Below are 13396 nucleotides of genomic sequence, written 5' to 3'. Positions count from 1 at the left end.
ATAATATAGTATAAATATAGAATTAAAAATTTAAGAATTTAGTGTTTCCATTTTTACAATGATCTTAATTATGATATATTTTACAATAAATTAATAACGAAATTCCACTTGTCCACGCACTTTAAGTTTAAATTTTATAAACAGGCATTGTGCATTTTATATAAACAACTATTCATACACATGTTTCAAATAAAGTCACTATATATTTCACAACTGATACACGTCGCTTTATGTCTTAACTTTTGCGGGATTTAATTTTGCGTGTACGGTGATAATGTCAAATATTTCCATCGGATAACACAATAAGATATAATTATTGAATTAATATTATTGAAATATTCTCGTCTCCGATTTATTCATAATAAAAAAGAAATACAATACTTAGGAAGCCTTCTCACACTGTATATGAATGAATTAATATCACATATATAAACTTGACTCATAGTGAAATGCACGCTATTGTTCACGATGGAAGGGAGAAAAGTATCGCACGGCGTATCGAGTAATACTGAATATTTTTTTTTGCCAAGACAGAAATGTCATAACTACGCTTGCGCAAACACATTATATAAAATATATAGTCTACACAGTAAGAATATTCCTCTCTGTTATAAATGGGGGTAATTCAGATAATTTCGATAATATTGCTATTACCTATAATATATGTACATTTCGCCGCTGTTAAAGTAACTACAGTCCTATTTATTTAACTACCATTGTATCACGCGATATGCATACTTGAAAATATACGAAAAAATTTCAAAAGGCATTCTAGAAATTCTGAGAGACGTTCCACTATTGTGTCGCTGCTTTCGTACGTGATGCATGAATTCAACAAGCGCTACTTTAAATTGAATCGAATTCTCCTTAAAATGGTTGGCTTGTGGCCTTATCAACAGTCATATTTTATACGAATACAGAAAGGAGTGTTTACTGGAATTTTTTTGACATTTATTATTGTCCAGGTACGTCGGATATTGTATACATATATCAAATCGTACTTGCAACTCTTCTTGTGGTTGTATTTAAACAGTGATCATTAAATATCATTAAATATAAATATTAGTACACCCTAGACTTCCTTTGTTTTAATCTTTTATTTTCAATGTGCATGTAAGCTAAAGTACGGCAATTCTTATACCTAATAAGTTATATGAATGTATAATATATGCTTTTTATACATGCATATGAGTTTCCTCTTGTTTACACAGCCATCTTCCTGTAATTTTTATCGCGCATTAAAATATGCCTTATTAGATGTAATCTGTTTTGGGTCTTTCGATCAAAATAATTTATAATATATAATATGTGTATGTAAGATATGTAAATATATGTAAAGATATGTATTGATTTTAGTTGCTGGTTTTTTTGACTGCAATACAGCCTAATTTGATGTTTGTCCTTAAGATTCTCTCGTTTGTCTTCCCCACTATGTTTGTCACAATGAAGTATTGTCTTTTTATCATTCACGCAGACAGTGTAAGTTTAACAAAATAAATCGGTTATTTGAACATTTCATTAGAGGACAGACGCCAAAATCAATACACCATTTTGTTTTTGGAGGTTATCTTAACTGAAATAAAAATTTGCGTACACACATACAATATAAGAAAATAACATTTTTCTAAGACACACGGAAACTCTGAGAAATTGGGCGCCAAAACAGATATATCTATTAACAATTATGAAATATGTTAAAAATATCTTTAAATAAATAGTCCAAATAACATATTAAACGGTTATATAATATAAATTTATTAAACATTTAATATTTCAATAGTATTTATAACAGTATTTATGTAATAATAATAGTATATATAAAAGTATTTATGCAATAATATACAAAACACATACGTAATAACAAAAATAAAAATATTGTCAAACATCATGTATCCCATCAAGGATCGATATTAAGTTATGTTGATCGCAGAATGGAGCATAAAGTATGTAGGATTACGGCAAACTCTCAAATTTAAATTCTAAATTTTTGAAATCGTACTGTAAAAAAAAGTAATAAAGATAAAAATAAAAATAAAATAATTTTAGAAAGCTACAAGCATGTAGAAGATCTTGATATTATAAAGAAAGATCACTAACACGTTGTTTAAACTACGTAATTTGTCAAAGAACTTATAGAAAACTTTCGAACTTCAAGAACTCGATATAAGCTCATTTAGCATATAAACAAACAAGAAATAAATAAATTATGAGTTCTTAATACGTTAACTACCTAAATAGATCGCTTTGATATTAATTTTGATAAAGTGTAAAATTTACTTTCTGAGAAATAGGAGTATGTCTCTTTAGAAGGTCTATGTCAGTTTCGGCGCCTCTATCACGTTTAGAAAATAAAGTCTATTTTAACAATTGATAAGAAAAATGATTTGAACAGATGAAGCGGTTGCTGGAGCTAATACGAAGCGATTGGAATTTCTTGAAAGACAAAGTCGAAATTGATATTTTAGAAAAATATGCTTGGTATGCAAGACTTCTTACAATCATAGCATTCGGTAAGAATATAGATTTTTGTGTTATACATGTGTATATGTATTCTTAAAGAGACAAATAATAGAGAAATATATATTATATTCTCCGTCTATTCTTTTTAATGACAAGATAAAGAATATTTTATAGTATATCTTAGACGTTTTGTAACTATAATTTACATATGATCGGAAAAAATATTAAAATTAGATTTAATGCTTTCCTTAGCGTTTTCTTATTGTTGTTTACTTTGTGCTGGTATATTACAATTTCTACCTGTAATACTTGACCTCATATTACCATTGAACGAATCACGGCCGCTTCATCTGATCGTGTTCGCGGAATATTTTATCAATCAAGAGGAATATTTATATGCTATGTTGTTACATGAAATATTTGCCGTGCATCTAGCGGCAATTGCGTTATGTTGCACCAGTACGACTATTATGTCGTATATCCTGCATGGATGTGCATTACTTAAAGTCGCTAGGTAACATTAAATACGTTTTCTGCTTGTATGTATGAACAAGCATATCTCTTCTTAATTATTGTTAGATATATTTATTTCGATCGGAGCATATCTGAGTATACTTGATTCATGTAGCTACAGGGTAGAAAATGCTATCGGAGAGGACATATTGGCGATTCCTAGTCCTAAAAAGGAATATCTTTTATACAGGAGAATTGTAAATGCGGTTATTATTCATCGACGGGCTATTGAGTTAGTATTTTTATACTCATTTTTATAATTTTACAATTTTTCATTATAGCGTTTTACAGTTTTTATTACAGTATATTTCTTTTTATTTTCATCTGTTTAAAGTAATGACCGTGAAATATACCTCTCGTACATTTGATATTAATATCTTTTTTGTTCAATATTGAGCATAATAATTTAATAACTAACTAGAGAGAAACAAAGATGTTTTCTCTTGTTTTCAATACTTGCTTCAAATGGAATTTAATTCACAATCTCGATGGGTAACATTTTTAGAATCACGCAAACATTTAACGTTTCTAATGTATATTTTGATATTATATTTAGAAGTGAACAACATTGCATTCCTTTATGTAAAAAATGACTGTAAATCAAACGACTAACATCATTAAGAAATTTAGAAGATATTTATATACTTATTACGCGAGAACATAAATATCACAAATGAACGTAAATATGTATATTGCGATATTGAAACTCGCATTATTCGTCCTTATAATACAATAATTGCCAAATTCAGCTACTCGTTAAAGGTTCATCGACGTTTTTACATCGAGTTTTGCAGTATCATACGATATTCTGATCATAATTGGCGTTAGCTCTTTGAGCATTAATCTCTTCCAAGTAAGTAATATTCTTTTCTCTGTGTGAAATTGTGTATCAGTTTCTAAATTACGTTTACTCGTAGTTTCTTCAAATCATTACAACAAAGAATACTAATGAGATATTCGTTGTCAGTGGATTGATAATTACTCACTTAAGTTACATGTTTGGTGGTAATTATGCAGGGCAACAAATAACAGATCATGGAACAAAGCTACACCAAGCAACGTGAGTATCATGTTTCGCGGCAACTTCCAAAGTACGTCCACGTGGACTGCCTCTTAAGCAAATTTAAATTTATATGTACAATATACAATTCGGCTATTTTCGAACCCTCACATAATTAAATATTTATAACATTGAGGAAATGTTTTCATATTTCATTACATTTAGATGATTATATTAAAAATATTACAGTTATAATGCACCGTGGTACGTAGCACCATTGCATACACAAAAATTGATGTTATTTATAATGCAGAGAGCGAACGTAGATGTCACGCTAACATTTGGCAGCATATTTGTTGCATCTTTGGAAGGGTTTTGTTCGGTAAAATAAAAACTTGTGATCATGGAAAACTGCAGCTTTAATGTGAATTTTGCGAACAATTTCATATATTTCTTCCAGCTCACGAGTACGGCGATATCCTACTTTACGATGCTTTATTCTACACGATAGTAAAAAGTGAAAGTATAGAAAATTCATTATTATTAATTATTCATTATTAATTAGATAAATTTGTTTGAAGTATAGTTGTGTAACACATATATTTAGAATTTGTTCAATATAGCAAAGAAATATTGCTTTATTTCTAATAATGTAAGTACAATTATTAGATTATGTACAATATATAACATTTCGATTATATATAATATTTCGATATTTTGACAAATATAGTTACTTATCAATTTTATAGGCTTAATAGTTTTATAGCTGTAACTCTTACACATTAGCAAAAGATCACTTCAGTATTAAGTAGTGGCGATTATTACAGTTATAAGTACTTTTACTACGGTTATAAGTATAGTAATAAAAACACTATTAAATAATGTTTCTAATATATGTATAAAGTAGTATATTATATTATAAATTAAAGAAAACTGCATAGAATTTAGAATATTAAAGTTTAAGAATCTCGTGTTTCAAGTTCTATTTTACGACAATCTTTAATTTTAGAACAATATATTTTACAAATTGCAGAACTATATATTTAAATAAATAATCAAATTCAACATATGCATGTATTTTACGTTTACTTTTATTAAAACTAAACGTTGCACATATTATATGAACAATTACTGATACACATGTTTCGAATAAAATTAAATATTTTTCACAATTACTAGCGTCGTTTCATATCGCTTTACGTCTTTCTTTTTACGTGATTTATTCCGTACGGTGATAACATAAAAAATTTCTATCGCATAATAAAATAAGATATAATTATTAAATTAATATTATTGAATTAATATTACTGAAATATTCTCGTCTCCGATTTATTCATAATAAGAAAGAAACACAGTAATTAGGCAGATTTCTCACACTGCATACGAATGAATTAATATCACATAAATAAACTTGACTCATAGTGAAATACACACTATGGCTCATAATGGAAGAGAGAAAAGTAACGCACGGCGTATCGAGTAATACTGAATACTTTTTTTTTGCCAAGACAGAAATGTTATAACTACGCTTGCGCAAAGATATTATATAAAATATAGTCTACACAGTAAGAATATTCCTCTCTGTTACAAATGGGGGTAATTCAGATAATTTAGATAATGTTGCTATTACCTCTACTATATATACATTTCGCCACTATTAAAGTAAATACATTCCTATTTATTTAACTACCGTTGCATCACGCGATATGCATACTTGAAAATATACGAAAAATTTCAAAAGGCATTCCAGAAATTCTGAGAGTCGTTTCACTATTGTGTCGCTGCTTTCGTACGTGATGCATGAATTCAACGAGCGCTACTTTAAATTGAATCGAATTCTCCTTAAAATGGTTGGCTTGTGGCCTTATCAACAGTCATATTTTATGCGAATGCAGAAAGGAGTGTTTACTGGAATTTTTTTGACATTTATTATTGTCCAGGTACGTCGGATATTGTATACATATATCAAATCGTACTTGCAATTCTTCCTATTTAAATTATAACAGTCATTAAATACATAAAGTAGTCTTTTTTTGTCTTTTAAGTTTTAATTTTTATTAGTATTTATTATAGTAACTATTTATTATACTATTAGTATAACTTGTAAAAAACATACTTGAAAATTTTATATGAATATATATGGTTTTATACATGCCTTTGAGCTTCCTCTTGTTTACATAGCTATGTTGCTGCGACTTTTATCGTGCGTTAAAATACACTTTATTGGATGAAATCTGTGTCAGGTCTTTAGATAAAAATAATGTATAATTTATATGTACGTACGATACGTAGATATATGTAAGATATGTGTTGATTTTAGTTGCTGGTTTTGGCTACAATGCAGTCCAATTTAATTTTCGTTCTTAAAATTCTGACGTTTGTCTTCCCTGCTCTTTTTGTCACAATAAAGTATTGTCTTTTTATTATTCACGCAGATAGTGTAAGTCTAAAAAAAATAATTTGTTTATTTGAACGTATACCGTTTGTATAATATATAACGAACGTATGATGAATAAAATTGTGGTAACGTTCAGAAAATAAATTCTATTCGATCAAGAAAAATGGGTTAAACAGGTGAAGCGATTGCTGGAGCTAATTCGCAGCGATTGGAATTTCTTAAAAGATAAAGTCGAAATTGATATTTTAGAAAAATATGGTTGGTATGCAAGACTTCTTACAATCATGGCAATCGGTAAGAATATAAATTTTTTTGAAATATGTATATGTATTCTTAAAGAGATAAATAATAAATAAACACGTATGTATTACATTTTCTGTTAATTCATTTTAAAGAAAAGATAGAAGAAAGAGTATTTCATAGTGCATCTTGAACATTCTGTAACGATAATTTACATATAATTGGAGAAAAGTAGTAAAATCAGATTTAATATTTTTCTCTTAGTGTTTTGCTATTGTGGTATACTTTTTGTCGACATATTACAATTTCTACCTGTAATACTTGATGTCATATTACCATTGAACGAATCACGACCGTTTCGTATTATCGTAATCACAGAATATTTTATCAATCAGGAGAAATATTTTTATGTTATATTGTTACATGAATTACTTGCCGTGGATCTAGCGGCAATTGCGTTATGTAGCACCAGTACGACTATTATGTCGTATATCCTGCATGGATGTGCATTGCTTAAAGTCGCTAGGTAATACTAAAATACGTTTACTGCTTGTGTGTGTGAACAATATTTCTTCTTATTCATTGTTAGGCGTACTTATTTCGATTGGAGTGTACCTGAGTATACTTGATTCATACAGCTACAGGATAGAAAACGCTATCGAAAAGGACTTACTGGCGATTCCTAGTCCTAAAAAGGAATATCTTTTATATAGGAAGATTGTTCGTGCGGTTATTATTCACCGCCGGGCTACTGAGTTAGTATTTTTATATTCGTTTTACACTTTTTTGATTACAGTAATATCTATTTTTATTAATTTCATTTGTTTAAAGTAATGACCGCGAAGTTGTATGCTTCTCGCACATTTGATATTAACATCCTTTTAGTACAATATTATGCCTAGTACTAACTAGAGAAAAATAGATGTTTTCTCTTGTTTTCAATACTTGCATCAAAATTATGTAAATCACAATCACAATGGGTAAAAGATAAGTGTTAGGATTAGGGGCGAGCTCACTGATTTTAGTAACCGATAACCGTATATTGTCATGATATATATTGGTCCTAACTTATAAAAACTGTTTTGTGAATATGCCGTCGCTCATTGTATATTAAACAGTTATTAGTGATACATAGGTTTATAAGGTTGCCCCTAATATCAACATTTGGCGGGTAATATTAAAACATGTATGTTTCAGAATCAAGCATACATGTAACGTTCCTAATATATGTTTTGATATTATTTAGAATTGAAGAACATTGCATCTCTGTTTCCAAAAAGCAACCGTCAGGCAACTAACCTTTGATTTACAGTCGCTTTTTACAGACAGAGATGCAAAGTTTTTCGATTCTAAATAAATAGACTAAATTAAGAAATTTAAGAACAGAACGATATGCATTCATTACGCGAGAGTATAAATGAACATAAATATATTGCGACATGAACCTCGCGTTACTCATTCTCATAATACAATAATTGCCAAATTATTAGCTACTCGTTAAAGGTTCATCGAAACTTTTACATCGAGTTTCACAGTATCATACGATATTCTAATCATAATTGGCGTCAGCTCTTTAAGCATTAATCTCTTCCAAGTAAGTAATATTTTTTTCTAGTTTGAGAAATTGTGAGTCAGTTTCTAAATTACGGTTAATCGTAGTTTCTTCAATTAATAACATTAACGACGAATACTGGTGAAGCATCCATTCTTATTGTATTGATAGTTACTCACTTAGGTTACATGTTTGCTGGTAATTACGCTGGGCAAAAAATAATAGATCATGGAACAAAATTATTTCGAACAACGTGAGTATCATGTTTTGCGGTAATTTCCAAACTACGTGCACATGAACTGCTTCTTAAGCAAATTTAAATTTATATATACAATATATTATCTCGATAATGTTGAATGTTAAATTAATTAAATATTTATTATATTGCGGAAATGTCTTTATGTTTCGTTACATTTAGATGATTATAAAAATATTTTAGTTATAATGGACTGTGGTACGTAGCACCATTGCATACACAAAAATTGATATTATTTATAATGCAAAAAGGGACCGTAGATGTCACGCTAACATTCGGTAGCATATTCGTTGCGTCTTTAGAAGGTTTTGCTACGGTAATATAAACATTTTTATGATCGGAAGAATGTTATTTTGATGTGAATTTCACAAACAATTTCATATTGTGCTTTTAGCTCACGAGTACGGCAATATCCTACTTTACGGTGATATATTCTACACGATAGTAAGAAAGAGAGAGTGTAGAAAATGCGCTATTGATTAGATTTTAAATTTAAATTGATTACATTTTTTCACATTGATATTTTGAGTTCTGTAACATATTTAGAAGTTGTTCAATGCAGCATGTAAAGAAGTATTCTTTCACTTCTAATAATGTAAGTACAATTATTAGATTATATATTGTATATTTCGATTATATACAATATTTCGATATTTTCACAAATATAGTTAATTTAATATTAATTACATCGCACAACACATTCATCATTTTTTATAGAAACTCCTAAGTTGTTTATTTGAATAACATTACAAAGTTGCAATTACAACGGACTATAGTATGCAACCTCGTTAGAAATTGATTATGTCTGATGCAAAAAGAGCAACAAAGGTTAGTGTAATGTGCATATTTATTGTCTCTTTTGAAGGGTCTTTGTTATACAATAAAAAGTCTTTCTTACAATCACAGAACCAAACTTTATAAATTTCACGGAAAATTTTATGTAATGCTTACAGCTGCTTGCGAGTACAGCAACATCCTACTCAGAGTGATGTATTGATGTTCTATACTGAAACAAAAAAAGAAATAGAATTTTATTATTAAATATTAAATATATAGAATACTAAGTATAAAATACATCGATGAAAAGGCAGAAATTTCTAGTTTTAATGTTGTCCTACTAACTGCATATAATGATAACTATATTATAGATAATTATTTACCTTCTTCTTATATATACTTGATAATGAAATATATAATATAAATATCTTATATATACTCGACAACGAAATGTAGCACAAGATCTATCTAAGGTATATAAATAGCAGGTCAAGAATGCGTTTGTCATGTTGCTTCAGTCGTTGCTGAAGCAATACTAATACTGTATCAGCGGGTTATAGAACGCCAGTATTGCGCTTACATTGCGATCAATATTGACAGAAGACTTTCGAAAATATTCGCAGCTATGCTCAGCGTGGGAAATTGCGTGACTCCCACATATGGTGCAATTTGCATAATTCGATCAAATGAGCAAATTGCCTTCTTTACAACATTCTAGTATTTCTTTAGAAAAATATATAATAATATATAATAGCGTGTATAGGAACAGAGGGAAGTTTTTCATAAACACTTTTGCATTCAGAAACATTTTAACGCTCGTGGAACGATGACATTTGCTAAGTCTTCTTTCTATAATATTAATCGAATACTCTTATTGGTACTGGGTATTTGGCCAGATCAGAAAAATAAATGTATGTATGTACAACGATTATTTGTTTGGGGAATATTTACATCTTTTATTATATGTCAGGTATTTTTATTCTATGATAATCTGTAATTTTTTATTAAGATATTAGTGACATGTGCACGTACATACATATTTTTAGAGTTCATTGAAAACGATATTTTTATTTAGCTACTACTATTTTTCACGGAGAAATATACTGTGAGTTTATTTTTCAATACGCTCTCACAATCCCTACCGATCGTGGTATGTCTATTGAAATACAACGCATTTTGCAGCAATAAAAAATCAGTGAGTTATTCAGATTATGATTTTAATAATGTGACAGAGCTTGCTATTTCACGCCGATCAAATGACAGGTAAAATTACTTCTGGAGCAGATCGAACATGATTGGATTACGTTAGACGATAGAGAGCTTGAAATAATGAAACAATATGCCAGCACTTCCAAATTATACGTGGTTACTTTTATATGTACATAAGTAATCAGAAGTATAATGTGTATATTAAAAATATTGTTTTTTATTTTATACTATTTTTTTAATATTTTTAAATATTTACAATATGGTTTTACGCACAGTACGTTAGTACATTACTTGTACATTATTTTTATGTCATTTTTACATTACTTTCGCAGCATTTGCCGTAGCAACTATATGCATCTATGCGTTTCTACAGCTTTTACCTGCCATCTTGGATTTCATAATTCCCCTGAATATATCTCGACCACGATACCTTTACGTACGCTTTGAATTCTCCATTGATGAAGAAAAACATTTTTACGCAATTACATTTTACACGGTTGTGTCATTGTTTGTTGCATCAGCCACCGTAATCTCTATAGGTACTTCGATACTTACATTCGGAAATCACTCATGCGCGATGCTCAAAATCGCATGGTAAAAGCATTAAGCTGTTTTAAATTATTTTAAGAAAATGTGTGAAGGACATGTTGGAATATTACGAAATTTTATAGCTATCGAATGGAACATGCGATGGATAAATACAAGCGTTTGCACTTTGTGAAACGGAATGAAATGCAAAACGAAATGGTTAGAGCTGTTGATATCCATCGAAAAGCTATGGAGTTAGTATCAGCAAAAACAACGAAGGAACGTCTTCATAACATTTATGTTTTTATTTTTGCAGTTTTATTAACTCATTAACATTAAATTATTTTATTAGTTTACATAATAATATTGATGTTTATTTTTACGTGAATATTAGAAAAAACGAGGGTTTTTTTTATATGTATCACAAGATATTCCATCGAATCGCAGCATACTTATAATCAAGAAATTTGTTGTCATCTATTTCTCTTTCTCAAAAACTTCTACATAAAATTCTTACATGCACATATACACACATATATGTTTAATATAGTTATAATGATAATATTTATTAAGGAAAGACAGAATTGTAATACTCAATCATGTAAAAAGACACTAATTATTCTAAAAATGTTTGATGTTGAAGGTATACTAATATTTTAATATCAACTTTGATGCTACTTTTCTTTGGTTTACTTGTAACTGGCGTAATTTCTCTGACTCTCAATATATTTCACGTAAGTAATATTAATTTACCCAATATTGTTCGCCAAAATTTATTCTCTCCACATTATACATCATTATTATTTTTAAGCAAGTTTTAAAAATATCTCTTCCTAATTAAAGTGTCACTAATCGAATCCACCATCGCGAACATTTATTACAGCTTTTCTACGCATTCTTTGATATAAATAGTATGGAAGAAATATTAATAAGTACTTTCCTAATCTGTGCGCACTTCTTATACATGTTTTGGGCGAATTACGCATTTCAGCAAATTGCAGATCACTTTCATGAAATATTCATAGCAGCGTGAGTATTACATGAACATTCTTATGTTCATTTCGATAAGACGGGTGTTCACCAATTGGAACTTAATTACTCTAAATTTACTGTCTTACAGATATGCAATTCCTTGGTACGTAGCTCCTGTACGAATTCAAAAATTTATAATATTTTTGTTACAACGGGGTACAAAGAATTATACAATGCAAATTGGTGGTGTATTTACTGGATCATTAGAGGGTTTCGCTACGGTAATTAATACATCAAACCAATTTAAACAGTGCAGTGATTTTCTTTTGCCAAGTGTTTCTTTCACCAAGCGATATTTATATTTTAGCTGTTAAGTACGTCTTTATCGTACTTCACCGTGATTTATACTACGCGATAATATTGCAATCACATTATACTCAGGCATAAGCTAATAGTTGATAATAGAAGTTTATGTATATGTATATAAAATATACAGCATGGCTTGTCATTAACGCGTCGACAGTGGAAAACATTTTAGGTATGAAAAGCAACAAGCAATAGCACATACTGCAGTTTAATTTATAATAATGAGTAAAAGTTTTTTAAATATTAAGTGTGCTTGAATACAGCTCTGTTCAGTCTTGAAAAATTATTTAATAAATCTCTTTCTCCTTCTAAATAAATACAAATGTGTTACAAAACTTAATTTTGCGATCTATTTTAAATTAAAGCTTTGTTAGGATAAAATTAAAGACGATTATTGTTTACAGTTGAACACTCTTGTCTTCATGTTTCGCTGCACCGTGCACACCGTAATTTACTTTGCACCGTGATAAAAGCAAGAAGTTTTATAATGTAATAAAATATGGTCTAAAAACGACACTGCCGCATATATCGTATGTAATGTTAAGAAGGGATCGATCATATAGAATGCCTATATCATATAGAAAAAGGTTGGCTTTTCACGCTCGCAAGCGAATAGAGTTTATATATTGCATGTCTTCTTTTTTTCTGATAAGCTGCAGTTACAGTAGTGTAGGAATTTGTTCTCAACGAAATATGATTAACAAGATTATAAACTAAAAACGTATTTTAATAATGTAATATTTTTTGCAAGAATAACAATAAGAACTATCGTATTTTAATATTTTTACGACAGGGATTATAGTTGGATACTTCTTGTTGGTTTTATATAGAAAAATCGTGAATGATAAATATATACAAATATACTAAACAGGTTGTGTGATATCCGTAAAAACTTATCTTCTCAAAAAATAAGTACAAAAAAAGTGCCCGCGCTTGTGGCATGGATAAAACTTAATATTATTATATTTGCTTTTAGTACCTGTATATGTAAAACAAAATTCCTACAAAAGCTGCAGTATCTGAAAATAACGCCAACTACGAGAAAAGTATAACAAAGAAATTGTTATGTTTTTACAATTAAATATTTTTGTATTTTCTATCTGTTATATCTTATATTATCTATCT

At 29.1% G+C, this 13396-nt stretch overlaps 4 protein-coding genes and 1 long non-coding RNA gene across 37 annotated transcripts in view; 4 read left to right on the top strand and 1 right to left on the bottom strand.

Moving 5' to 3' along the window:
• The window catches only part of LOC105286029 (mannosyl-oligosaccharide alpha-1,2-mannosidase IA), a 738960-nt gene that overhangs the window by 471524 nt on the left and 254040 nt on the right, over nucleotides 1-13396 (top strand). The window lies entirely within an intron of this gene.
• Nucleotides 1-13396, bottom strand: part of LOC105285750 — a 249063-nt gene that overhangs the window by 48267 nt on the left and 187400 nt on the right. For all 27 annotated transcript variants that reach the window (XR_003407117.1, XR_003407127.1, XR_003407112.1 and 24 more), the window contains one exon: nucleotides 9371-9425. This is a non-coding gene — a long non-coding RNA (uncharacterized LOC105285750). The remainder of the gene's footprint in view (nucleotides 1-9370; nucleotides 9426-13396) is intronic.
• LOC105285773 lies at nucleotides 26-5042 on the top strand. Of its 3 annotated transcripts, none has more exons than XM_026973031.1 (9): nucleotides 26-965; nucleotides 1357-1479; nucleotides 2393-2510; nucleotides 2713-2974; nucleotides 3095-3205; nucleotides 3736-3826; nucleotides 3891-4033; nucleotides 4223-4355; nucleotides 4434-5042. In XM_026973031.1, the coding sequence occupies exons 1-9, from the start codon at nucleotides 822-824 to the stop codon at nucleotides 4482-4484; spliced, it is 1176 nt and encodes a 391-aa protein (XP_026828832.1). In that variant the 5' UTR covers nucleotides 26-821; the 3' UTR covers nucleotides 4485-5042. The 3 variants fall into 3 exon arrangements, with proteins under 3 accessions (XP_026828832.1, XP_026828831.1, XP_026828833.1); XM_026973030.1 differs by having other exon boundaries at nucleotides 3089-3205; XM_026973032.1 differs by lacking the exon at nucleotides 1357-1479 and having other exon boundaries at nucleotides 3089-3205.
• LOC105285774 (hypothetical protein) lies at nucleotides 5295-9432 on the top strand. The gene is made up of 9 exons (XM_020033769.2): nucleotides 5295-5913; nucleotides 6294-6413; nucleotides 6548-6665; nucleotides 6876-7137; nucleotides 7250-7366; nucleotides 8115-8205; nucleotides 8271-8416; nucleotides 8603-8735; nucleotides 8814-9432. The coding sequence occupies exons 1-9, from the start codon at nucleotides 5770-5772 to the stop codon at nucleotides 8862-8864; spliced, it is 1182 nt and encodes a 393-aa protein (XP_019889328.2). The 5' UTR covers nucleotides 5295-5769; the 3' UTR covers nucleotides 8865-9432.
• On the top strand, nucleotides 9605-13363 carry LOC105285738. Of its 3 annotated transcripts, XM_011350172.3 has the most exons (9): nucleotides 9612-10166; nucleotides 10272-10391; nucleotides 10460-10574; nucleotides 10738-10999; nucleotides 11077-11187; nucleotides 11577-11667; nucleotides 11817-11962; nucleotides 12054-12186; nucleotides 12273-13100. In XM_011350172.3, the coding sequence occupies exons 1-9, from the start codon at nucleotides 10023-10025 to the stop codon at nucleotides 12321-12323; spliced, it is 1173 nt and encodes a 390-aa protein (XP_011348474.2). In that variant the 5' UTR covers nucleotides 9612-10022; the 3' UTR covers nucleotides 12324-13100. The 3 variants fall into 3 exon arrangements, with proteins under 3 accessions (XP_011348473.2, XP_011348472.2, XP_011348474.2); XM_011350171.3 differs by having other exon boundaries at nucleotides 9605-10166; nucleotides 10481-10574; nucleotides 12054-13363; XM_011350170.3 differs by having other exon boundaries at nucleotides 9607-10166; nucleotides 12054-13363.

The sequence above is a fragment of the Ooceraea biroi genome, chromosome 10, assembly GCF_003672135.1.
Source record: "Ooceraea biroi isolate clonal line C1 chromosome 10, Obir_v5.4, whole genome shotgun sequence".
Taxonomy (NCBI): Eukaryota; Metazoa; Arthropoda; class Insecta; order Hymenoptera; family Formicidae; genus Ooceraea; species Ooceraea biroi.
This window is presented reverse-complemented; position numbering and strand designations above follow the sequence as displayed.